This window comes from Gavia stellata, chromosome 5, assembly GCF_030936135.1.
Source record: "Gavia stellata isolate bGavSte3 chromosome 5, bGavSte3.hap2, whole genome shotgun sequence".
Lineage (NCBI taxonomy): Eukaryota > Metazoa > Chordata > Aves > Gaviiformes > Gaviidae > Gavia > Gavia stellata.
Genome location: NC_082598.1, coordinates 9,891,462 through 9,918,748, shown reverse-complemented (window position 1 = coordinate 9,918,748; position 27,287 = coordinate 9,891,462). Strand labels below are relative to the sequence as shown.

At 41.0% G+C, this 27,287-nt stretch overlaps 1 protein-coding gene across 2 annotated transcripts in view; it reads left to right on the top strand.

Annotated features, from left to right (window-relative positions):
- Window positions 1-22,694, top strand: part of MXD4 (MAX dimerization protein 4) — a 39,793-nt gene extending 17,099 nt beyond the window's left edge. For both annotated transcript variants that reach the window (XM_059817466.1, XM_059817465.1), the window contains exons 4-6: window positions 15,555-15,669; window positions 18,731-18,890; window positions 19,909-22,694. In XM_059817466.1, the coding sequence (XP_059673449.1) occupies window positions 15,555-15,669; window positions 18,731-18,890; window positions 19,909-20,057 (424 nt within the window). In that variant the 3' untranslated portion in view covers window positions 20,058-22,694. The remainder of the gene's footprint in view (window positions 1-15,554; window positions 15,670-18,730; window positions 18,891-19,908) is intronic.
- The last annotated feature ends 4,593 nt before the right edge of the window (window positions 22,695-27,287 follow it).

Below are 27,287 nucleotides of genomic sequence, written 5' to 3'. Positions count from 1 at the left end.
AAGTCCATTGTGTGTCAGCCTCTAATGGACTATGTGAAAGGTGGTTTATGTTCTCAGCATCTGATAATTGACCTGGCCAATTCTTAACCGCCGTGGTAAAAAGAGTGGGCTGGTCTTGTACAAAAAGGAGATGGCCAGACTTCCAGCTAGGTGCTGATTCCCTGCAAACAGGGGAAGAGATGCCTGGTGGTGACTGCTTTCTTGATTGGAGGAAAAAAAGATTTGTTGAATTGGGTATTAAAAAAAAATGTTTTCCTTTTAAGCTTGCTTAGCTACATCTGGGCAAGTGAGCTGGAACTTGATTTTTTTTTTTTTTTAAGGTATTTAGGCAGCTAATGGGCTTTAAGAAGCTGGCCTCTGAAATGAGTCTTACGTAATGCAATGGGAATCCATGGCTGAATCCCAACCAGTCAAGTCTCTGCAAACCCACAAATGAAAACTGGGTATACAGAAGTGGTAGCTGCCATGGTTTGAAGAGGTGGCAAATGCACCTGGAAGCCAGCAGTGCAGTTCCGGCTGTTTAAGGCAAGGTTGGCTCTGCACTCAGGATTCACACCAAAACTGCAGGAGGCTGGATTATTTTCTCCCAAATATGTCATGAGGACAAAATTTCAATGGCCCAGTGTCCCTGGTTGGAGTAGACACTAAGGGAGCAACCTAGGCTGGAGGAGGTGGCTATATTCTGTGGGTTGCTTGTCCTGTCCCCTCCTCTCCCTGTCTCCATGTTGTATTGGTATCTCTAGCTCTATTTTCAGCACTCCTTTCCATGGGCTGCTTACCCTATTTGAGTATTGGATATACCGTGGCCTTGTCCCAAATTCAAAATGTCTCTTTCTGAATGGAACGATGTGTACTTTTCTGTTACAGCTTATGCTGCTTTCCCCTCATGGTCTCTGTCGGCAGACACTTGTGCTTAGATTTACTACACAGAATTCCTTTGCAGGTCAAGTAGTTTTTAATCTGTTTTTTTCCCCTCGGTACACACGGTGGTTTAGCATGTGGCAGGCTGTGGGCCTGATTCTGTGCCCTGCTCAGGGGATTTCACTAGGAGCTGTGCATGCCTGCCTGCAAGCTGAACCCCACATCACATCCGGGCAGCTACGGAGGATGCAGTTAAGGTTCCAGAAACTGTACTGGGCAGGAACATTTAGCCAGCAGATCATAAATGTGAAAAAGAATAATACTGTTCGTTCACAGGAGGGCCTTTTTTGGGGGGAAAAAAAACCCCCACACAAATAAAAACTCCGTGCAGGTCATCCAGTTAAAACTGACTTTTCTTGTCCTAAAGAACTGCAATTCACAAGAATGGATAAGAGATTCCTTCCCCCCCCCCGCCCTCCCATCCCTATTTTTGGAAGGAGAGGGTTGTTTTGGGTCTTCATAGAGTGCTGTGTTTTGAGATGGAAACTGAAATGCATATACTAAGCTATGTACGCATCCTGCTAGAATAGAGCAAAGTGACAGGGCCTGTCAAAGGATGTCAAGTGACTAATATTATTGTTTAATTCTAGTTTATGTTACACAATTTTTTTTCTATACAAATCAGTGTAACTACTAGCATCGTGCCTGGAGATTGGTGTAGATGATACAGAAGAGGTGTGCGCTTGGATGCATGTACATGAGGTCATCTGTTGCAATGCTTCTAACCTGAAAACTAGTAACTCTAGTTACAGGCTACATGCCCTACATTAAGAAAGCCTATATTAGGTTCTACCTTATAGCAAGAAAGCAGAGGATTCGGCAAACAGTCTTAAGACTACGTCTGAATGTAGTAACATTTTTCTAAAAGGTTGAGGAACTGCTTGCGAGTCCCCTCCTCCCAACTGCCACCTTAGGATTAATGCCTAACAAATTTATCTGCTTTTCTTTCATTGATGTTTCAATTTAGGTAACTAAATGAAGATACAAGGTGCTAAATAAGGGGCCTGCCTGGCATGTAATTGCTGACAGAACTCAGCAGCTCCTATTGAAGTTGGGAGTACCATCAGCGTTTGCAAATACTGTCTGCACAGACACTGTGTGTCTTACATACCACATTAGCTGGTATTTACAAAACATAAAGGTAGCAAACCCTGTAATTCACCCAAGAAAGCTGACTTAATCCTGATTGGTAAGTGCTGTTGTGTTGACTGCTGAAATGTCAGCATGGGTGGAGCAAATAATTTCTGCTAGGGAAATTTGGGAGCTTGTTGTATGTGTTTGGCTAGAAGCAGTTACTGCGTTTAGGTGCTAACAGGTATTTGAAATAGACTATCAGGTGTCTTGGTTCCCACTGCCTGATTTTACATACTCACATGGCAAGTGTGTCCAAACTTATGGTTCTTCCTTCCATTGCCAGATAACCTCAGGACGCTGTGCTTAAGAAATCTGGGCTGAGTTTTGTGGGGAAGAAAGAAGAAGAAGGGGGAAAAGGGGGAGAGTTCTGAAAAGCTGTTCCATACCTTATCATCCCAAAATGGATCATTTTCAGATTCTGCTCGACTGCACCCTGTCTGGCACAGAGACTACCAGCTTTGTACTGTTCAATGGAAAGGGAAATAGGACGGAAATTAAATTATAAACAAGGCACTATCTGTGCTGTGGCAAGCTAAATCTAAACTTTGAAGCAGGACTGTCAGATCTGCAACCCTCCACTGTCCTGGGACGCCAGATTTTGTCACTGTTTGAGGGGGGAAATATTACATAAATGTTGCTCAGCTTTTAATTCATATGAAAGTAAGAGTACCCATTGGAAGAGACCATCTTTAATTACAGTCAATGCATTTAATCCTTTCCCTAAATTTGTTTATATATACACCTCTGTCTTTTCTATCCACCTCTAATTACAACATTTCAGTGATGGAGTTGGAGACGTACAGCAAGACATTTGGGGACGTGTATTCTTAATTACTTCAGGGTGATTTCTTTTCTTCTTTTCCTTTGGTATTCTCACTTGGGGTCTGAACCAGCCTTCGGTTGGCTGGAACAGGCACCTTGCTCTTGTCCCAGGGCACGCCAACTGTCTCGTGGGAGAACATCTCAAATATCAACAGCGGTAAAAGACAGCAACACCCACCACCTCCTTTCCCTCAAAAGCCAATTAACTTAATTCGTGCATGCTCAAGCTGCCACCATTAGCTACTCCCTCTAAGGTGGCCACGAAGCTTTGGTAGGTACAGATGCTGAGGAAGTATTAGCAAAAGCAAAAAAGGAAGTAAGACGTAGCGCTGAACATCCCTTTCTGATACTTAATTTCCTAGTCAGAGCTTTAAACTTCCTACCTCTGAGAACAAGAAAGCGATTGTTTAGGTGCTGAGCTGAAGATATAGTTGCCTTAACTCTGATTAGGTTTTAAAATTGCGGTGTGAATTGCTGTTGTTTCTTCTGGTGCCTCATGCATGTGGGAACATGGAGTCCCCACAGCATTTGTCAGGCTAGTTAAATTGGACGCTTGGTATTTACTTGGCATTTGGATATAGAGGTACAATAGACAATAAAAGCAGAGTCACAGGTATCCAGTATTGCAGATACTAATGCCTCACACTCTTAACTTGATGCAGGAAAAGGCTGTTTAATTCCGGCTGTCTGCCATCCCAAGGCCTCATGCTCAGTGTGTGATGGGAATGCATGTTTTTAATTTAGCTAAAATAATTCAGCTTGACTTGCCTCTCCTTTAATTTGGCATCATACAGTGATGTAAAAGAAAAATAAATCTTGAACACATTTCTCCCCTCATTTGACATACGTATAAAATAACTAGGTCTATAGGGAGGTTTAAAATCAGGCAGAAAAAGCTCGCTAGGCTTGGTACCATGCTCTCCTCACTTAGTGCTGTGCTACGGCTCAACTTCTCTAGGCTTCTCTAAGCATTGTAGTCACACCCCCCCCCCCCGTTTTTTCTTTTTTTTTTTTTTTTAAGATCCTTCCTGTTGGCAAATGTCCTGAGACACGATGTTCTTGCTTAGCATTTTGATGTGGGGAAACAGTCTGATAATTAAAGCCGGTTTCAAGCCATGAGCTGATTTGTAAGCAGCAACTTGCTCTGGGGTGTTGTCAGTCGATAAACGTGTAGCTTGTGTGTGCAGAGCCACGCTGCACCTTGTGCCTTCAGTGCCCTGCGAGACGGACATATACACTCCCTGGAGCCGCTTGTAGGGGAGAGTGACTGCATCCTCTTCAGCCACCTTTTGGTGAATGATTAATTTGTGGAAAATTATAGTTATCATCCTGTTCTTCTCTGCGTGTAAGCCCAGTGCAAACCCATTGTTACCCAGCTTTTCGTTGTTTAAATAAATGCAATTCTCTTCGACCTATAAGCAGCAGTCCTCAATAAACTACTTACAGGAGTGCCGTGAAAGGTGGCAACTGAAAACACACCTATTGCAGACCTGCAGACCAATGTCGTGGGTTTGGATTTGTTGCGCAAATTTGCTTTGCGGTGTTCCACCGCCATCGAGGACCAAAGCGTTACCACACTCATGTAAATGGTGGCGAGTCCTAATCCACTCTTGGGGTTTCAGTAGGGAGCATGTGTAAGTACGTGTGTACCCGTGTAACTTCAAGTGGGAATTAAAACTGCTTGGTACCAGAATGGTATGATCTTGCAGTGGCACTTTCCTTATCTAATTGGGCCTGTCACTATTCTGAGGTAACAGGCAAACTTAAAATCTTAAGTCTCACTGCAGTGTAATCTAAGAAACTTGAGTGCTCTAAGACAGATGGGTTTGAGAGGTCTAATTTAGGAGGACTACTAAATTGCAATGTGTGAATTTTAATGTGCGAAACAAATGGGTGGAGGGCTGGATCAATTAAGTATTAAATGTTTATTAAAAGCATGGGTGATTATTTTTTTGTGGACTCTTGTTTTCAAGTGTGTACAAAGGTATTTCTGTCAGTCATGTATTTCCCCATAAGGCACTGTTGTTCATCTGCTTGTACTAGGTAGGTACTGTGCGATGCTGAGCTCATGGTACTAGGTGATAACTCTCTTGCTACTGCTTAAAAGCGTTTGAGAGGTAAATGTTGAAAGATAATCAGTATATAACAGGGCTAAAAATAGAAGACACCTGAAACAGAAGTTCCTTTTCTATAAGTGTAATAATTGTTCAGATTTGTCTGACACTGACTTTGAAGGTTTAAAATATAGAAAACTGTTCTTTATAGATGAGCACAACCTGAAGGCTGCAATGCTAAAATATAGGTTGGAATCTCCTTTTTTTTTTTTTTTTTTCCCCAGAGGAAAAGAAATCCATACAAGGGCAAAAACTTACTGGAGGGAATTTGGGGATTTCAACTGTTTCCATAATGTTTGATTTCTGTTGCCTCACGTTCTTGCAAGGTCAGAGATTTTATTGCCACTGGTCAAAGGATGGAGAATCCTATACATGTAAATTTGAGATGGTCACCATCCAGGAAAGACAAATGGTATCCAGCTGCCATTATGTTTGCTTGTGATGCTTTTGGGAATCCCTGTATAGCTTATAAATTCCTATTGACATTTCCCATAAAGCACATCTCGGATTTCTGCGTGTTGCTGTTACTTATCTCCGAGACAATGAAGGACTGAAGTTAAACCCTTCATGGCTGCTCTTCCAATAAGATCAGCTTAAGAAAGTGGGATGGCTGAATCCTGTGGAAAGTTGTGAGGACAAGCCTGGCTGTAGGGAGGAGCCTGGAAAAAAACAAGGAGAGGAGATGAGGGTGGTCAGATGTCGATGTCGGTCCTGCAGCTGTTAATACTGCGGAGCCTGAGGCTACGGTTCCCCAGCAGTTAAAACTGATACCAGTCAGAGCTGCTGGCATCCCACTTACCCCGGGTGTCCTTGCTGACATGGTCCTGCCTGTGCATTGCCGTGCACAAGTGCTCCTCTGAGTGCCTGCCATGAGCCCATGAAGGAAAAGGACTGGTTGGAAACCAACCACTGTATTTTGGTTTTGTCATCTCGCTGGGTTGGTCTGCAGGCAGTTTAGGCACGTGGGTGAGTGTGCGGTGGGGTGGTACCAGCGGGGGGGATGCCTGTGTCACACCTTGCATGCCTCTCTGACAGCTTGTGCTCACTCTCTGCAGCAGGAGGAGAACTTGAGTGGGAGAAGGTCGAGGAACAATACGGCAACAAGCACTAGCTGTACCACAGGGCTTTTATTTCTTCTGCTGGCCAAAGTCAAACGTAGCTCTGGGACCCTCATCAGTCTGTCTGTCTGCTTCTGCTGTCAGATACACTCCTGAAGGAACAACATGTGAGTGGTCTGGCCAGCCACCAGCTGCTGAGGCTCCAGTCAGGTGTCTCAGACTGGAGTTGTCCAGGTTGCTTTACAGGGTCATTCCAGCCCAAAGCGAGCCTCCGGAGTCGATGTCATTTGCCCATCTTAGCTACTGCCCCTGGCTTACAGCAGCACATGGGCCACCACAGCTCACTCTCTGGGGAGAACCGGCATACAAGGAGCATCAGAGTTGGCTTGTAGGCATTTTGAGAGATGAAGAAACGTTGATGTAGCCCGGCGTTCGTATTTTAGGACAGGCAGCTGTCATTGCCCTCAGCAGGGAGCTACTAGAGGGATGGGGAAAGGAGGGAGGGGTGAAGAGGGCAACATGGGCAGCAAGGTCTGCCAGTCATCCCCTCTCTTGGGAATCAGCAGCTTCCTTCGTGCAGACCAGCTACAGTACTCACCTGTCCCCGGCTTGCATCCCAGCTAGCTTTCGGCTTTCTAGGTTTCTGCTGCCAAGAGGCTTAGCTGGCCAAAAATGCATACATTTGTGGCACTGCAGATATTTCCCTGAACTTATGTTCGCTGAAAGAGGTAGGAATAAGTTCTGGTTTCATGCATATGTTCTCAAACGTGAACAAGCTGCAACATTTGGAAGGTAAAAAGGCAAAGTTAAAGTGTGGAGTCTTGGCTCAGCAAGTGGGCTGAAGTGGCGCTAAGTGAAAGTAAATAAAATGCACTGTGAATGCTGCAGTGTATATATAGTGAAATAGAGTACTTAAATATTTTTCAGAATGATAAAATGCACAAAACGTTGAAATGGTAAGCTGAATAATAGGTGGCAGAGGTTTTCTTGTCTTCCTTAGCGTTAGGAACAGCACCAGACACTTCCGTGTGAAAACTTGCAGAAGACTAAGTTCATAGCAGCACTGACTCTTTGAAAGCTAGTGATGGTAAGATATACTTGCAGCTATTGCCTTCGCAGGCAGTTGATGTCTTGTGTTTGGGTACTTCAGAGGTACCCCAAGACCACCAGCTACCTGGCTGCTAAAGCTATCTGGCTGGGTTCAATTTAGCAAAACAGATGCATGAAAATACTCAGCACACTGAAAACGTGTAGAGAGGCTGAAACTGCAAGTTAATACTAAAGTAAATAAAGCACGCAGTTGCACTTATAGTAGGGCTGTTACGTTTAATTCACTAACAATCACTGCAATTAGGCACTTGCAGCTTTTTCTTCCTGTTAGTTGCCACAGCACCTTCCCAGGCTTTGCTGCTGAATTTAGTTGCAGAGGCCTCTATGAGGTGTTAGACATGGGCAAAAATGCCAAGTGGAACAAACCTTGGATGAATCTTCACCTGCAGCACAAACTTCAGGATTTTGTTCTTAAGAGGGAAAAAAATGGCATCTATTGCAGAACTCTGGTGTTTGGCTTATCTTTTCTTGGATAATAAAAAGCCAAGAGGTTTGCTTTAAGGGCGCTACTGAATTTTCTGGTTTTGACTCTGAGGCGCTCAACTGTGAGCAAGCATTTCACACATCTCGTAGCAATCGGCACACTGGGTGGTTTGCTATGGTACAGTGCTTTAGTACTAAGAGGTTTTCTTTCCTTTTCACTAAAGCGAATTTGTTGTGTAGTTGAAATAGATTGTTCAGCTTGAGTATGAGCTAGAGCCTCTTTTGGAAAAAAAGTGTATTTGAGGTATCCTTTATAGAGTAGAAAGTATTGAAAGTGTTTCTGACTGAAATAAATGTGGAAGAGACAGAATTTTATACTTCAGTTGTGGGTTGTTATCTTCCATTGTATTTAATATTTTGCTGAAGATATGCTAAATTCTGTCTGGACCATTAATAAATAGGTTTCTTTAGAAATCATTTTTATATGATTGAATTTCTATGATTTAAGATGGAAGTTCATATATAATCTCTTTAAATGCCTTTGTAAACAAATGTGTTTTAATTAGTACAGGATCATCTTTGCTAGCTTATAAAAGTATTGTAGAGCTCTAAAGATATCATTCCTGACACTTACTTTAAGAAAAGTGTTAGCTTAAGGAGGAGTGAGACAAGTATACTTGAGTACAAACTTATACTAAGCAGAGTGGTGTATATAATTATGTGTGCACCTATGTTATATGTATGGCCATGATACCCAGGAATATACAAAATAATATGAACACATTTAATTTTCAGTACCGTTAAAGCCATTTGCAGCAAAATTCTGTCATCGCTCGAGTGTGACAAAATAAATAAGAACTGAAGCCCTTAAGTGATCTCGACTTGCTGCCTCAAGCTCTCTAGTAAGAAAGGGTTGATGTTGGAGTCAGAAGGCAGGCAGAGTTCCTCTCTCTGATTTTGCCTTGGTGGCAGGTGAATCCTGAAGTCGCAATGGGAAGGTTTTTACTGCTGGTGTGCATTTCTTAAAAACTTCGAAATAATGATAAATTTATGAATAATGATGCTGTCTCTGTTCATCCTGACCAGTGCATGTCACAAAGGATCCTGAACTTCTGTGTTTGCCGATTCTCTCTATCTAAAACTTGAGTGCTCCCTGAACGCAGGTATTTGCATTTCATAAATAAAACTGTGAAGAGTCTTCCTGTAAAAACGCGAGCATCTTACAATTGCAGTTAGCTCACTTCTGTATTTTATGCTGAATTTCATGTCTGGTAGGGAGGTAAAATCACCTTTCTTCAGGGAGAAAACACAACCATTAGTTCACCACAGGGCGCTCTGCCCCAGAGATGTGGGCTCAGCCCAGACCACTTTGGTTCACAAATGTACCTGGAGAACATTTGACTCCAGAAGTGAATTTTTGGTGCAGAGATTCTTCTCTGGCTTTATCCTATGTACATTATTAAGCCAGATTACATAGTCATTATGCAACAATGAAAAATGTAGTAACTGCTCTATATTTAAAACTTTGCGTATTAACTTCGTTGCACAACACCAGGACCAGGATAGGTTTGAATGTGGAAAAAAATGTGAAACGTGAGGGAAGGAATCCGAAATACTTCGGTAACTCTGTACAGTTTGTAACAAGTTTTTGTCTTCCTCTAGATTAATTTCAAATAGGTTTATATTCTTGGAAGTGGGGGGTTGGTTGTATTAAAAACTCTGTGAAGTAGGACTGAATTTGCCTTGCGATAGGGTCTGAGGCTGTCTGGTTTTTGGACTGAAATAGTTAAAGTACAGAAATGATGAATTTTTAATTTTTGCATCTATTTCAAATATATCTGTTGTTCTCACTAGTGTGGCTTGTGATGATTGCATTTTCGATGTCATTTGAGTGTTTGATCTGTAGTGTCCTTTTCAGAACATCACCAAGCAAGTATATTTAGCAGTTGATTTGAGAGTACGTCAACCTCCTGTACACACAGCTAGTTTAGTAGACTAAATTTGGGACATCTGAAATACAGACACATGTTCAGCCACGCAAGCATTTTTAGCATTGAAAGCATCTTGCAGAAAGCACGCTTAGGGCCTTCTTGTGAGGCAGGCATTGTTTCATGCCCATACGTGCTTCAGTGATAAACTATGGTGTGAGAGGTACATTGGGCTGTGGGTGTTGAAGCAACATCACTGCCTAACCTAGCCAGCTTCTGCTGGAGCCAGCATGAAGGGAAATTCAGAGCATGCAGTATGGGAATATGGACATTGAGTAGCTTTTTGTCCATTTCCCAGCCTTGCCGCCCATCAACTGGACATGCTGCAGCTCTAAGATGCCTCCCAGTATGGCCAAGAGAGCTCCATGTCTTGACTGGGCAATCTGATAGTAGGAGTGAGTGGGTGTGGACCAGACAGAGCTGTTCTGGGACTTTCCATGAGATGACAAACTTTGCTGATAGAGTTGCTCCTTCCCTTTTACAGCCAGCTTTGGGTCAACAAGAGAATGTGTACATGTGAAAGAGTCATTCTTCTAATTTGGGGAGGCTGTGGACTGAGACCTTGAGGACATGCAAGGTGAACGCTGTCATGAATTTGACTTCTCTCTAGTGAGTTTTATGCTCTTGCCCATGATTGTTGAGAAACAGACGAGCATGGCCCTTGTGAGGGTTTCTGCAAGTGATCTCTGGCAGTCAGCCGCACAATGTCAACAGCAGGAACCGTTGTTTCTGTCTTCAAGTGTAGCTTTGAGGAAATGCCTACCCCATGCTACCCACCATAAATGCATGGAAGGCTGTCAGCAGCTTTGTCTGCATGGGCTGCCCAGCCAGGGTGGCAGGATTGACAAGCACGAGTTTCACGCTACAGAGTTTTTCACCGTCGCCGTGTAAACTACCATGAGTGTCTGTGGCCATTTAATTTTGTCGAGGCCTGGCTGAGGCATGCCATGTTGAGAACTAAGCAGCTTGTTTTGGACATGCACTTGCTGCAGGAAGGCTTTACCTTTCCAGCAGGCTTTGTGCAGATCAGTGGCTTAAACGATGGATGCTGTTCCCTCTCACAAATAGGATCTATAAATTTATACTTGTATGGTTTAGGAAACACACCTTTGCTGCTATCAAAAATCTGTGCAACTACTGCCTGAACAACTATTTGCTGTCTGGCTAGCTGCAGGCCATTTCTACCTGCTGTGCTGGACCTAAAAAAGTCCTGGAGAGCCTCTGTGGAAAGACTGCAGGTGGATTGGTCACTCCACAAACCTGCCAGCACTCTATCGATCAGGCTGGCATAGGTTTAAGGCACACAATTGGGGTATTTTTTTGCTGTTACGTGAATGGGACCAATCTTGTGACTCGAATGCTACAGCTTTACAAGCAATCTCTGATTTAAATGCTTACAGAAATGTTCATTGGAGGGACCTCTGAATGGCGATGGCTTTGTCTGGCTACATCGTGAAAAACCTCCAAGGACAGCACTGCTACAGCCTTTCTGCCAGCCTATTCTGATTGTGCACCACTGCCCTAGTAAAAAATCAGTTTCCTAATGTCCATCCTGAAACTCCCAGTTCACAATCATTGTCTCTTGTTATATTATTTGGCCCTACTGAGAAATATTTTGTTCCTATTGCAACCACCAGTCAAGTAGTTGTAGGAATTTCATGGAATTGTTGCAGTTTCTTTGGAATGAAGATTATCCAGTGTGAACAATAGGCTTTTTTGTTTCCTTTTTTTTTTTTCTCTGCATCTTAGTATTCCATTTCTTGGTGTAATAAATGGATTTGCATCTGGGATTTCATATGTATGGGGAAGCTTATTGACCATTATCTAATAGACTCATTTAGCACAATTTTAAATCGGTTAGGGTCAAAGATCTTAGTTTACTTTTGCATGGCAGCCTTTTTTGGAGAAGTGGTGAACCGTAGCTTCTCTGGCTAGCATTGCTCCTGCATTTTCATAGCCAAGCGCTGGAGCAAACTGGAGTCCTGAGGACTACAGTCGGTGAGTGGTCTTCAAATGAACTTCTGGTGGATGTCCTCATACTACAGGGAAATTCTTAACAACACTGTGTTGCTGCTTTGTGCCTCCAAGTTGTGGGGCTCCAGGGTTCATTTTGTTACTGGTTCTGAAATACCTGCCAGTATTGCCCATTACAGCTTTCCTGGATTCAAAACCAGTTCAAGGGAATTCCAGCTGGCACCTGTTATGTTAGTTGTCAGCAAGTTAGATTCTCCTTTAAGTGAACGTGATGAACCACCCGGCTGCTCCCCGACATGGCCACTGCTGTGGAACGCTGACCAAGTCTGTGGGCTTAGTAATTAATTTCTATTAAGCATTACAAGAGCTATAATGCAGATTTATAGGACCGTGTTGTGAGGTCACTTACGGGGAAACACTGAAGTCTTGAACATCTGAAACCGCTTTATCTTCTGGCAGAAAGGAAAATGCGGTAAACAGAGACAGGTCACCCATGCGTCTCTCTCCATGCGCGGGGCCGTACCCAAAACGGAGAGCTATAGGTTTAAGGATTCAGATTTTGGACGGCTTTTTTTAGATCCTTACCTTCCCTGATAAATGCAGTAGCAGTGACAGGTGGGATATTTCTGCACAGCCGCATGAGGTGAGCAAAGTGCCCGCTTCTCTAGGCACCGGCGTCGTGGCCTGACACTGTGCTTCGTGTGGGCGAAGGTGTAACAGTCAGGTTTCGAAGCTGGAGCAGAGCATCATTACCAAACTTCAACCCCATTTCCTGCACAGAGATTGTTACCCTGTTGCTCTGAGACCGGGCTGCTTTTTTTTTTACTTATTTTCTAGGTGCAATTTAAGGCATGAGCTGCAAAACACAAAGCAGCTCCGGTTGCAGTTACCTCTGTGAGTGCCTTTCCCTCCTGCGGCAGTCACAGTCAGCCGAGGAAAAGTGAAAGCTGTCAGGTCCCTGCAGAAAAAAGAGAGAAATTGGTGCTGGCAGAGTCTGTACGCGACAACTTATCTGCTGTGAAGTTTGAGTCCCTTGTTCCTCCTGGTGTGATCTGTTAACATAACATGCCTGAAATGTTTTCTTACATTCTTACAGTTTTTTCTAAGATGTGCAAAATGAAAAACGTGGGGATATTTACTCCAGTACCACTGGAATTGTGGTGGGCTGGTTTTCTTTTCTTTATGTTCACAATCTGTGCCATCCATTATGCTGTTGTGTTATAATATATGAATTAGCCACATAAACACACCTGTAGTTATGTAAAGATCTATGTGCTTATGCTTTAAAATCTTTAATGGTTTCACAGGTGCTGAGTAAATAAACGAAAGAAAAAGTCCCTTTAAAAAAAAAGGTGACGTTAGAGCAGGTCTTTTGGCAAGTGTGTTTATTACATTTAGTGCTATCAATTGTTAGTGCTGAGAATGCCTTAAAGCAATTTTTTTAATATTTAGCTCTTTTTAATTCTTCTCATAGGTCTGTTAAAATATTCTTCTTAGCTTCAGTCATGTTTTCTTTGTGGCACTTCTGTAAAGTCCTGCTTTACCTGGCTGACAAGCAACATAAAGCAACATAGCGCTTTAAAAAGACACACAGCCGTGCCCGCTGGATCTTGGTAACATTTCTGTTAATTCCCCAGTTGATGGTAAGGAAGTGCACTAAATCCTTATTTTCTCCCTGTGGTAAGCAGACTTTCTTCAGATAGTAATAGAGGCAGGTAAGTTGAGTATGTAGTGTGGTTTCATTAATGTTTTCCAGGTTTAATATCAAGTAGCTCTTAGATCAACATTTCTGTATATTCCTTATCAGACTTTTAGTTACTGCAAGTATATTGATCGTTCCATTTCAATGCCTTTAACTCTCTATTTACTACTTGGATATAATAATACTTTACTATTCTTGTCCTCTTCCTTGCCACATCCTCCTTTATCTTCAGTCCCCACTTTCTTGTCAGCTGTCTAAATAACAGTTGCATCCAAGTTGTGCTGAGTGACGCAGATGATTGTGTGTGTGTGTGTTTAGAGGCCATTTAAAAAACAAAAAGATTAATTGAATTTAGTCCCTGAAGCAAGTTTTTTTATTTAGAATACAAAACCAGCCAGATAGTTGTTAGAGATTACAGACACAGAAATATAAATTTACTTGATTAGGAGATTAGGAGTTTCTGTATAAATAACAGTGGTCCTTAATTCTGGTATTTCCCCTTTGGGATCTATTTAAATTAGATTCCAGTTTAAATTTGCAGCCACAGAGGTGCTCTGCGATCTGATGGAGCTATTTTTGTGAATATTTACCCCAATCTTCGTTGCCATTGTTTAAATAAAAGCATATAGATGGTTATGTTTAGAGCCTTGTATTTAAAAACAAACCCCAGGCCTAAACAAAGAATCTGTCATCAGTTTTCTCTTGGGAATCACATTTTCACCAATGTTCTTTTTTCCCTAAGTGGCTCGAAGAAAGAATTAACAATTTTATAGAAATGCTCTTTGAAATCCTCCCTAATACACTGCTGATTTATAGGCAGCCAGAACTAAACATGTGAGTGTGTAGTCATTACAGTACTGTATTTTAATTAGATTTTATTTTGCTTTGGGTTTTTTTCTCTATTAATTCTCAGGTTGTTTTCACATTACACTAATCATTCCAATTACACATGTGTAATTTGTCATTTGGTGCATGTTAAATTCTCTTCAGCTGCATTTCAAACACTGATGCTGAATTCTGGTTCTGAAATGATTGTTCAAAAGAAAGTTCATTCTTGACCAGAAGCATTAAACTTCCTGCAGAGTTTGTTTCCTTCATGCAGCATCGAGCAGATTTGGAAAAAAGATGGTTATTCATCTCACACTTGTGATCCACTTCACTTACTATTACTGCTTTGTGGGGGATGTTCGCGTGCTCCAGGACATGGCTTTGTTCAGTCTGTAACAGACTGGCAGAAAGGAGGGTAGTAGAGATGTTGCTCATGTAAATGCTTCTGCATCTATTTCTAGCTCATCGCAAAACTGAAAGGTGATTTTGTATGGATTCCTGTTCAAGAATTGTGCATTAAAACTAGAAGGGATTTTCTTTTGGATTTAACTTTAGAAACACACTCGTGCACTGTTGTTGGTTTGCCACTGCCCTGTTTTGTATAGTTGAAGCTACTGTTTTGTGGACTACTGTATTGCCAACTTGATTCTAGAAGACAGACAAGACGTTTGGAAACCGAGTATCTGTTGAGATACCACTTTGTTTATCCTCTTTTTACTGAAGGATTTAATGTCATTAGTACAGGAGAGAGAGTGGAGAGCAGCAGTAGTGCTACTTGCAAAGAATAATGGAGAAAGCAGGACCCAGTATGGCTGGAACTATTTTCTCTTGTGCGTTTATAATAAACGTTGTGCTGGCTGTACAGCGAGAGGAGAAATGTCTCCTCCTTGGGGAGACTGTGGTTCAGTAGATGGGGGGAAAGGTGGGATCAGGACCTCCGTGTTACAATATATTGATAAACCATGGCTGGAAGCACCTCGGAGCTGTGCAGAGCTGCATGGATGCCCTTGCCTTGTATAGCAGGAGCATGTCTATCGCATCAGGCAGGGCTAATGGGAGAGAGGGGAATCAGGGGCTGCAGTCTCCCTGCTCCCTCTCACAGCTCCATCTCTGCCTGAAAAAATCACTGGGTTGGAGTGAAGTCTCAGTTTTAATTCCTTACCCAGCCATGAATTCAGTGTGCAGCCTTGCCTAGATTTATCAGATCTCTTGAGCGTACTCCCCCTTCGTTAAGATGGCACTAACCAGACTGAGCAAACTGCTTTGAAATATAGTATGAAACTACTATCTGAATGTGCTAAGCAGCGTTACTGCATTTCAAGTGACCTTTCGGTCTGAAAGTTTGCCAAAGGGAGGGGAAAGGAAGCCACCGTTGAATCGAGTTCTGCTCAGAGATCCTGCAAACAGATGGTGTTTGCATATAGGATATGCTGTTCGGGTGCAACTTTACTACAACGCTCTTCGTTTTTAATAATTTCAGGCGGGCTAAACTCCGGCTATATTTGGAACAGCTAAAACAGCTTGTGCCTCTTGGGCCGGACAGCACCAGACACACCACTCTAAGTCTGTTGAAAAGAGCTAAGATGCATATCAAGGTAAAAAAAGTTTATCCATATTTTTATTTCTTTTAAAACAGAATCTTCCAGAATGTGTATCCATAGAGAGGAAACTAATTTTCACACAAAATCCATATCTATATGTCCAATCTTCTGGATATATTGACCTTTATTAGTTGCAAGGATTTCAGTCACAGTAGCAAGGTTTTGTGTTTTGCAGTTTACCCTGCAGTCTCAGATACACAAAAAACGGTGATTTCATGATTTCTGCTTTGTTACTAATGCTTTACTTTGTATTGTAAAATAGAATATATATCTATCAAGGCTGTTCTTTGATTTTTATTTTTTTTTTAAGGTCTGGGCAAAGTAGCATTGTACTGCACTGATTTCATTGTAAAAAGCCAGATCCATTTGTGATCAAAAAAACTAATGGAGTCAAAGGGATTATAGCTACTCCTAAGCCTTATCCCCATCCCACATCTTGATGACCAGATCCTGGAGCATTTGACAATCATTTAAAAGACTCCTAAAATGAGATGCAGTCTCCTGTTAGCTGCTGCTCCCCTTGCATGTTTCTTGTGTGTAACAAGTTTACAACAAAAAACAAAACAAAATCTCACCTGTGATCCAGCAGCAGTACAGGTTATACTTTGCACAGGTAATTCAGAGGGAATTATTCCTCAGGCCTCCCTTCTCCAAAGACGCCTTCACTCCCATTTTCACTGTCGTAGTCTTCAGGGGAACAGGGTTGTGCACAGAAATAAGACAAACAAGTATTTAAATGTAGAAGTTAAAGAACAGGTTTGTGCTGCTGTGTCTGGCACTGTAATTATTCATCTGGCATTTTTCAGTGTTATAGGAAAAAGGTCAAGAAAAGTGTCAAGAGAGGTTGAACACTGCCAGTAATCTTGGAATGTTCTGGAGAACGGCCTGCTGTTGTACAGCATTCAGATTCACTGCAGTCGCAGAAATGGGTGTAATTCATATGAAGAATTAAAGATTAATTTAAGCAAAACCATTCTTGTGAACAAGTTTACTGAGCTACTTCTTCAGCTCTTGTAAGCACATTTACTCCAGCTGGGCAACCCCTGTTTTTACCATTTGAGATTTTGGCCTCTTGTTTATAATTCAGGCTAACGTGCGTGAAAGGCACTGCATGTGGTTTTTGTCTTGGGCTGCCCCCCTATCATGGGCTTATGCATACAAATTGAAAAACTGTTTTTACAAGTGGCAAGTGTGAGAGATTAGCCATGTAGTTACCATTTCAGCTGCTGATAAAAAAAGCTAGGAACAGATTCTTTCCAAGTGCATGGTGCATGGTACCAAGTACTCATTTTCTGAAAACTGAAACTGAAGTTTAGCTTTCTTAAGATTTTAACTGAACCTACCCTAACTGGGTTGCCACTTAATTGCTCCTCTTCGTCAGGTCAGCTACCTCCCCCCTGCACTGCCAGAGCATGCCAATGCCTGTCTGCCGTTTCTAATACAGTCATTAGTTTTGAACTTTTCACACGCACATGCCCATATATTGAAACTTGCCCTGAAAGATTGGATGGTTTTGAGTCTCCTGGATATGAATCACTGAGTTCATTCCTAAAATAGTTGTTAGAGTTTGGGACTGGAGCCAGGAAAATACAGGAAAAGGAAATCTGATCAATTGGGCACATTTGGTTTGTTGTGTACAGGGATGTACCAACCCCTTTTCTTATTATAACATTGTGTAGCCATGTATGATGCATATCTACGTAGTGTATTGCCTGGGAGGGGGCTTAGTACAAGGCTGCAGAAGTTAGATTTCATTCAGCCAGGAAACTGCCCAGTTCAATAGTGTCAATTATTTTTTCAAAGATAAATATTTTTGCTTTCAGGCTTGCACTGGAACAGCAAAATCTCTGAAATTATTTTGCTTGTGGTTTGCTATGCACTGTCCCACCCCGCTCTCCTCAGAAAACCAAGCATGGGTGCATTCAGACAGTAGGGAGGAATTGTCAGCAGCTGTTTTCACTCCCTGCACATCTCCTAAATCTCAGTGGTCGTGTAAACACAGCTCACAGAGACATTTGGTCTTTCTTACAAGTGCTTTTACTGCTACAACCTGCAATTTACTTCATCAGTTAAATAATATTTTTAAATAATATAAGGTGTTTTGGTTTGTGTGTCCTTCCTGCTTTTGATCCCATCGTACTCACTTTCTTCCCTAATTATATAGTCAATTTTTTTAAATGGCCATCAGTGATTTGGAAGAGGGTTAAGTTGAATTCTTAAAGATACTATTTCTGTTATTGCATTTGGACCAACAGTGGAGTGCATTTTACCAGGTGTGAAGTATTCTTTTTATTTCCAAAATTAATACCTTCTTTTTTTCAAGCAGAGGGGAGATTTTAGGTAGATGTGTGGAAGGATCCTTTCACAGGCTGTTTGCTGAGAAGTTTTGGATTAATACCACTGATTTTGGAGGACGTTATCACAGAATTATCATATTTGCTCTGCAGAAGTTCAAGGAAAAAAAATGCAAGAATAAAGAGAATTGTTAGTAAATACCTCCGAATATATATAATTAATACTGCTTATTGTTAATGAAGCTTTTTAAATGGTAAAAATTTCCACGGCCTGTGGTAGGAGAGAGAGCATTCAGGAGGTTCGCAGTGGTTCCTTTATGGTGATAAGTCTCTTCTTTCACCTAAAGAGGCATTACATTCTGACTGAAACCTGAGCTGGGCTCGAGGTATCACAGATGATGCCAGTTTTGCCTGACAAAATGATTTAAATATTCCCCACAACCCAGGTAACAATAATTCGGTCTTAGCTGAGGAACGTCTGCTAGTGGCAAGAGAGTCTCTCAGGGATTTTTTTTCTAGCCCTGTATCCATGTATCTTATTGTGAAACAAATTCAGTTCTGGCTTAGCCAGCTTGAATTGTACTGACCTCTACAGAATGGTAATAAAAATTTGATTTTTTAATTTAATTTAAATTTAGTTATAAATTCATTTTTTAAAATGTAAATTGTTTTAAAATTACTGTTTACGAAAAGATCTTAGGTTACTTATGTTTTAACATGAGTAAAAACTGTCGGCTTACTATCTTTTCTCTCCCTTTAAGAAATTGGAAGAACAGGACCGAAAAGCTCTAAATATTAAAGAACAATTACAGCGGGAACACCGCTACCTCAAACGCAGATTGGAGCAGCTATCCGTGCAGGGCATGGAGCGTATCCGCACTGACAGTATGGGATCAACAATATCCACTGACTCTGAACAAGGTAATTGAACGAGGGCTTCCCAAAGGGACCTGCAGGAGCAGGAAGGAAAAGGGAAGTAGGGGAGCAAGAAAACATTATTTTGAACTAAAAGCAAGCTTTCCACAAAACCCAGACAAAATTGTTCCATTATGCAATTTGCAGAATAAAAAACTCCTGCATCTTTTTTACATTATTTAAAAAACTTTCTTTTTTCTAATCAGTTTTGAAGCTATTAATACCGCATGTATTTTTCAAGCTATTTATACTGCATGTGTTTTTGCCAATTTTTTAAACAATTACCACTTAATGTTCTGAATTTTTAGTGTAATTATTGGTAAGGCTGGCATAATATTTTCTTCTTGGAAAAAAAATATCTTACTGGTCTCAATTCATTTGTGTGAATAAATTAATCCCACATAATTTATTGTGAAATTTTAAAATATTTTCTCTGTAATGATCACCAAGTTTCTCTACATTTGGTTCTCATTTAAGGCAGAGCTCTTCAAGCTCCCTGTCCCCATTTCTTATTTTCTCATCTGAAGTTTTTCTGTGCCTGACCACTTGCACAGCCTGACTTTTTCAGGGCCTATGGGAGATGAGTTGTTGGTCACGGTGCAGTTACCGGTGGACAGATGGCTACACCACGGTCACTACTAGCCGACACCTGTATAGGTTGGAATTGCCATGAACGGTGCTGCAGTATTGTGGCCTCAGAGGGTTTTCTTTTTTTTTTTTTTTTTTTTTTTTTTTTTAAGATCAGTGTCTAGGCATGGGTTGGAATGGTTCTGTGACAGCATTTGGTATTGATGTCATGCAGTATATTTATGTGGATGAGGACAGAAGGGATTTTAATTCTCAGGGGGACAAGATGATCCTTTCCTCGAGAATTACTGTTCCGGGTTTTGGTTTTTTTAATGACAGAAAATGAAGTACGATTCAGGTTTCACCTGAACATTGATTGACACAGGCATTACTGGCCCGTGATTACTTGCTACAACCGCTGCCTTTCTGAAAATGTGCCTTCTTCTGTTTTCTTTAGAAGTAGACATTGAAGGAATGGAGTTTACTCCAGGCGAAATGGACAGTATTGGAAGTGCCAGTGATGCTGAAGACCACTACAGTTTGCAAAGCGGTTCAAGTGACGGAGGTTACACACATTCCCGCAGACTGAATGCCAGGCTCTCATAGTGCCTGAGTTACCCCTTCAACTCAGGACCATCTGACTGAAGCACTTATATATGAATATTCCAGAGGTGTCAACTGCCACTCTTCCGGGAAACCCCAACCACAGTACTCTGACATGGAGGTTTCTTACCCACGGTTCCCTGCACTGTAACCACAATACTAGATATTGTAAATCATGGGTTTGCTGCAGAGAACTGTGGTTAGGTACAGTTGTGACTTAAAGCTAGCTTGATGTAGCCATACTGCAAATTAAAGAAAATAAATTATGTCATTCCATTCAAGAAGTATTAAATTCGAACTGTTGGAAGCATGGCGTAAGGGAGTTTGACAGTTATTTTGATTTTGCAGAAACCATTTCAAACATGGAAGAATAAATGGATTCTACAACGTGTTAGTGATTCGGAGATATGAAAACCTAAAACTACTTTTTGTGGTATTTTTTCATAAAAAAAACCCAAAACATTTTGAATGCTGTATAGCGGGCTCTATAGAGTAAATTCTTTCAGCCGTTGTTGTTTGGGTGAAGCAGGCAGATAAATCTTAAAATCTCAGATGATCTTTAGAAAAGGTCATATTTACAAGTCACTACTGTACTTCAAAACGGGGGAAAAGCCAGCTCTAATAATGACTTCATGTGGGATGATCTCAACTTTCTTTTGCTTTATTGTATTCAATATCCAACCAGCAGCAAATCATTCTATCCATGTTAATGGGAGTAGTGGAAAGCAACACTGCAATTTTAACCTGTTATCGTGGAATGGATGACATTTGAAGCATTTCAGTGGTTTTTTGGGTTGTTTTTTTTCATTTCTTTGTCTGAAGAATACAGGACTCAAGTGATCCAGTTTGTGATAGTTAATCTTCCCTTGCAAGGAAATGAAATCTCTGTTTGCTTGTATTTTTTTTCTTTTCTTCTATTTACACATGTCAATACATTTTTATGGAAGGCATGGCTTAAAATTACAGTATTCAGCTAGAAGATAATTAATCTTTGTTTTTTCTTTTGCACACTATAATTGCATTTTCTATTCTTAAAAAAGTGCAAAAAAATTAAAATGTATGCTGTAAAACAGCAAAGTTTATTTAGTACTCATCAAGCTGTTCAGAACATATTTACCCAAATTGTAGCAATACTATGAAGATGTATTTTAATACAACTTCTGCTTAGTGAAGTCATTAGAGCTTGGCTTGCCGGGTAAGAAAAAAATGGACCAGTCTTTGCATTATCTGTTTAAAGAAGGTCTTTTAAAAAAAAAAAGAAGAAAAAAAAAAAGAAAAAAGAAAAAAAAAAGAAAAAAGCTATAAACACTTTTAGGGAAGTGATTTTAGCAAGTGTAGTCTATATTTCCTGTAAGAGATTTTGTATTATATTTTCCTAAATGTTCTCATTTACTTGTATAGGGAGGGGAATGGTACAGACCCAGACCAGAGTCTCAGGGACTCTTCACCTTTGTCATATTGTGCCTTGGTGACCATTTATGTATGCCTCTCCTTTTCATTGTTTAAAGGACAACTAAGCTTTGTTTCAAGACCCTCAGTTCGAATGGTCAGTTGTCCACCTTCTTACGGATGAAGCAGAGAGGTGTATTTATATCTTCACCCTCTCACAACTGATTCAGTGTGGCTTTAAGTAAAATCATAAAATTAGGTTTTGGTGCGAGGGTTAATTGTCTTTGTAGAAGCCCTCCCATGGATTCTTCAGCACCCGAACCTGTATTTTGTTAGCTTATAAAGTCAGGGTCTCTGTGAGACCAGTGCTCAGTGGCTAGGGAAACACAAACGTACTGTGTAAGGCTATGGGATGTCCAAGTGTGGTGCCATTTTTAGCATTCGGATACAAGACCTCATGACAGACTGACCATAATGATCAAAAACAAAGATTCAGTTGTTCTTTCAACATCTGCATACGTGTCCTCCCTTTGGCTCTTACAACACGGAGTAGAAATACGAATACATTTTGTGGCAGCTTACAGATCCTTGTTTGCACTCTCGCTTACTGCTTGGAACTTGCCAACAAGGAAAATGTATACGTTTAATTTACATAACCTAATGGACGGCCACCCCTACTTTGGCTCTGGGGAGGGGCCTAAGGTTATAAACTCTGGCAGCTGAATAAGAAAACAATTAACCTTTTCCGTGATGCAGGTTTTGGTATTATGTTCTATACACCTTGCATATTACTAAAATCCTCATTGTTGGGGAAAGCACACAGCAATATACTCATTGTGTGTAGCTGACAAGCAGCAGAAATTACTAGCTCCTTTGGTGCATATGTAACTAATTTCCAAATCATGGAAAAAAAATAAAATAAGAGTTTACTTTAACACACGACTGTTAACAGGAAAAAAAAAAGGCTAGTATATTGTTGCTGTTCATTTATTATATGATGAACACATTCATGAATTGTAAAGTGTTTCCTTTCATGACAAGCAGCTCTTGCACAGAACCTCCTAATGAAAAGAGATTTGAAACTTACAGAAGGAAAAACGAGATTTTTAAATTGAACATTATTGTACCTTAGGTCGACCTGAAATTTTCCTTTTAAAGATGAATGTGCTAACTTAATGAGTTCTTCCACGCTGGGTATCCATGGCTTTGTAGATCTTATATTTTCAATAAAAATTACTCGAATAATCTTGAGTGGAAATAAAAAAGGTTTATTTGTTTTTACTTTTTCAATTATTACAGCTGGGGGCTATTATGCCAGTAAAGAAAAATAACACCATACTGCCTGTGTCATTCTCCCTCAAGTACAGCCCAATTAAGGTGGTGTTTTCAGGCAGAGCCCCCTTTTCTGCAGCAGGGACAGAAGCAGCCCAGTTGAAGGCGATGGCACAACTATTTCAAGTGTGGGGTTTGGCGGCTGGTTTGGGCGGCCGCCTGCCCCCTGAGCAGTGCTGCCATCCAGCCCTGCCCCAGCCGACCCGCAGCGACAGTCAGGGCTCTGACATTCCTTTAGGGATGTGATTCACCTGCTACTGAGCAGCCAGCACAGTGCTGCCTGTGGCTGCGGCACCTTGGGATGCAAAGCGTTCTATTTTTATTAATTTTTTTAAGCTGGATATTTGTGTGTGGGCTCCGTGTGTATGCATGCATACATCCATCCGTCTGTGCATGTCCAACTGTATCTGTAATCGCAACATGACTGCAAAAAGCATATTGCTTGCTGCAAGATGAAATGCTACCACCGCCTTGGCAGCTCTGCCGTTCTGTGTCATGACCGTGCTTTTAGCAGGTGAGGAGATACCACTGCTCAGTTCATCTATTTTCTCTGCAATTACCACATAGGAAAAGAAGGAGTAGGGACAAGATTACAGGGTTGCTAGGTCTTTTCCTCTGTGGAGAAGGCGCTGGAGAGATGAAGTCATCGAGAAGTTCTTTTTATGGAGACGTAGAGGTTTGGCCCGTTTCCTGGTGAGAGAAGAAAGGAAGGGCTTTCCCTTGCAGCACGCAGGGGTCGGGAGGATACATGCCTCTTCGTTGCTCCTGGGTTAGCTCTTCCTCTAGTTTCGTGAGTGTACTCTCTGCCATCACAGGAAAGAGGCATTAAAAAAACAGCCGAAAATTGTTAGCTTTTTCTGCAGATGCTCCATTGCAATTGGGCGGATGACTCCTACTCCACGCCCATCCTCTCTCTGCCCAACATGTACCCCCCCAGGCCCACTGCAGCTAGTTTATTTATCTTCTGAAAAGAGCAGGGTTTGGCCAGTAGAAACTCTACAACACATTGCTACCCAGAGACCGGATCCTGTATTGTCTTGTGCAACAACAAACTCAGTTCAGAGTGAGTTCTATCAGATAAAAGCAGAAATAAAAAGGCCCCCAAAAATCCATGAGAAGGACAGTTTTATATCTGATGTTTATAGACAAGTTTCTATCCTAAATACTAATTTCTTAGTGTAAGATTTGGGGTGGAAAAAAAGGAACTAAAATCTAATACAACTTGCATCTAACGTAAAGAATTAAGACTTTTCCTGACCTTAAACAGTGTTACTGGTTTTTGACATTGATGAGTTACGGGTTTAGCTATACCACACGCAGCCTAACGTAATTTTGAAAATAAAAAGTTACTTCTATTGATCTACAAATAAATTACTGTGATAAATACCGGTATTCTGAGCATCCTAGTGTACACTCTGCATAACCCATTTCAGTGGATGTACTTAAATGCCAGAAGAAGAGAACTGGGAAACAGCAAGAGGTGAAGTTGCGTGTGCGGGAGCTCCGCCTGCAGACCTGCTCCCGATCCGAGCCACGGCGCGTGTTTAGCCACAGGACGTACTTCTGCTTTTCTTGGAGGTATTTGCAGCAGTCTCCGCTACTGCAGCAAGTGATTATTTCACCATCTTACCAACTTTATAGCAGACTGGTTATTATTGGTGACATTTTTCATCCTCGCAGATCAGCCCTGTGGAAAAGAAACACATTTTTAAAAAGAACCACACCATCACAGCTTTTAGTCAAGGAATATGAATTTTATACACTTCTGTTTTATGATGGTGTTGATAAAGGGATGTCTGCAAAATATCACTGTTCCAGAATTCTGATTTGTTTTGTTTTGGTTTTTTTACTACTAGAGGCCATTGGTTTTATGTGTGGTAAGAGCCAGTAACAGTGTTGATATTTAATCCAATAACTTGCACTTTCCAAAACTGGTGAAAGGAGAATTGAATCCCTTTAGATACTCTTAAGGAAGGGCTGTACTCCTTTCAAATACTAATGGGGCAAAAACACTCAGAAATTAATTTCACCAGCAATGAAATGAGCCAATTTGCTTAAGTGACTGACTAAATGCACTGTTGTTAATTGGTAGCTGCAAAAGAAACATCCAAGTGTGTTGTGTAACTACCTAGAATTAAAATGCAGGGGATATATGAAACAGAAAAGATCAGAAACCATTTGGTCTCCTTGGCTGTTCTCTCTACCTGAAGTATTGTAAATTAACCCCAGCAAAGGATTCCCAGGGAGGTACATCCAGCCGGAGACTTGCCCGTTGGCAAAACAGAGTGAAGGTGCTCCAATTTCAGAATTTCTTCCTTCTATTTTGCACGAGAGGTGTAAAATTTGGTTACAGACAATTTATGTCATTGAGAGGGTCTGTGCAATACAGATTTTTAAGCGATGAAATGTTGGTGCATATGAAGCATTGAGAGAGCCTTCTGCTCTTTACTGGTCAAATTGTTCCCTAAAGGTGTATGTGAGTGGGTTCTGTGCCAGAGCCACCGGGTCCCAGAGCCAAAGGAATGGTTCATAGTCTGTGAGATGTATTATACTGTACAGATTCGTTTGTATGCACGTACACGGTGCTTGCTACATTCTGTAGCACGCAGAGTATTGTGTTGTATCATTATCTCGTCATAATTTAAATACAAATTTTGATACCTTTTTGTTGTGGTTTTCAGGTTTTTTTCAATTTTTCATCATTTGTTTTTTTGGGTATAGCGTTTCTTCTCTTTGCAAATCTTTTCAGATAGGCTTCATGACTATTTCATAAGGAGCTCACTGAGTTTTAGCAATTCAAATTAATAGTATGGTATGAAGGTTGTAGTGCTATTTAAATTAAAGTTCTTTTACATACGTTCGCCTAATGTAACCCCAACAGTCATTAACGTTATTTGTCTCTAACCATGGGTGCTGTATAAATTTCCACTTTTACATTTCTGAAGACAAACCAACCTGTAAAACAAAGTGCAAATTGAAATGCATTAGTGTCTGTTCTAAGTAATTATACTTGAAATCATTCCAGCTCTACACAAGACAGAGAAAAAAGCGTTAAAAGGCAGACTACAAGTTCTGCGCCAGGGGAGGCTCAGGCTGGATATTAGGAAAAATTTCTTTACTGAGAGAGTGGTGAAGCATTGGAAGAGGCTGCCCAGGGAGGTGGTGGAGTCACCCTCACTGGAGGTGTTCAAGGAACGTGTGGATGAGGCATTGAGGGACATGGTTTAGTGGGCATGGTGGGGTTGGGTTGATGGTTGGACTTGATGATCTTACAGGCCTTTTCCAGCCTTAATGATTCTGTGATTCTGCATGTCTATTTTGTTGAATATGAAAGTCACATCACAAGTGATGTACAGCCAGACAGAAAAAAGAGCATTTTAGTTTGTTACTAGGAGAGATTAGAGGAGGGGCAGAACGGAAATGCTTTTGCAAATTGCATCGTTATACTCTCAGCTGTAGTGTGTGACATCCACTCTTTTTTGTTTCAGTTTGTCAAGCATGTTGCACTTAAATACAGTGATGTCTTAAAAATATGGAAATAGTAGTTTTAAGTTGAAATCATGGCAAGTAGCTTGTTGATATGTTTGCTTGATTCAAATAAGCTGAGCTTTTGAATCAGTAAAAATATTCATGTGCAAAGCATAGTAAACTATTTTTTTAATGAAAGCTTTATTTGAAATTACCTCTATCACAGAATAAGCATAATACACAGTCCAGGAGCATCACTAGCTTATTATAAATTAATCTCCAACAGGAAAAAAGCTATAAAAAACATTTAGCAGTGCTGTCTTTTGGGACAGCATCACTTTTCTCAGCACAAGAAAGAACTGCATGGGGTAACAGAATTATGACAAATGTGGTGGCACTATTTTTGTAAATCCTGTACAGTTTATGACCTGTACAGCTTCTTCCCTGACATTTGTAATGTCTTATAAGAAAAGTAAGTTTCATCATTTTGCTAATGATGGATGTTTCCAATTTAATATTAAAAGTCCAGAAGCTTGCCTTGCCTATCAATCAGGATGAAAATGTTTTGTCAAAGCCTATTTAAATGGAAAAAAGCCTTAAATTATAATTAAATTCATGATTATATAATCATCAGCTTCCTCTAAAAAAGGTAGTTTAAAGTGGTTTCAATGGCAAAGTTCTCAGTTATTATTATTATTCTAGAAAATGTGAATTACCCAGTGTTTTTACAGACCGTGGCATGCAAGAAAGGTTAGGATTACGGTGTGGTGGACAGAGGAGGAGTGGAGGGCTGGTATTACTGCTGCCAGAAGAGCTGCGTTTGGAATAGCAGAGATTGCTGCTGGTAGGAGGCTGATTTCCTTTTGCCCACTATGATTTTACGCTCCCCCAGGCTGAGGACGCAGCTCTGTAAAAGCCTCCTGAAAGCTTGCTCCCCTGTGTCACTGCTGTGCAAAGGAACTGCTGCTCCACTGGGGAGGAGGCAGCTGGAGTTCAATGGGAGAGAGGGAGCAAAGAAGGAAGCAGGAGGCATCAGGCTGGTCC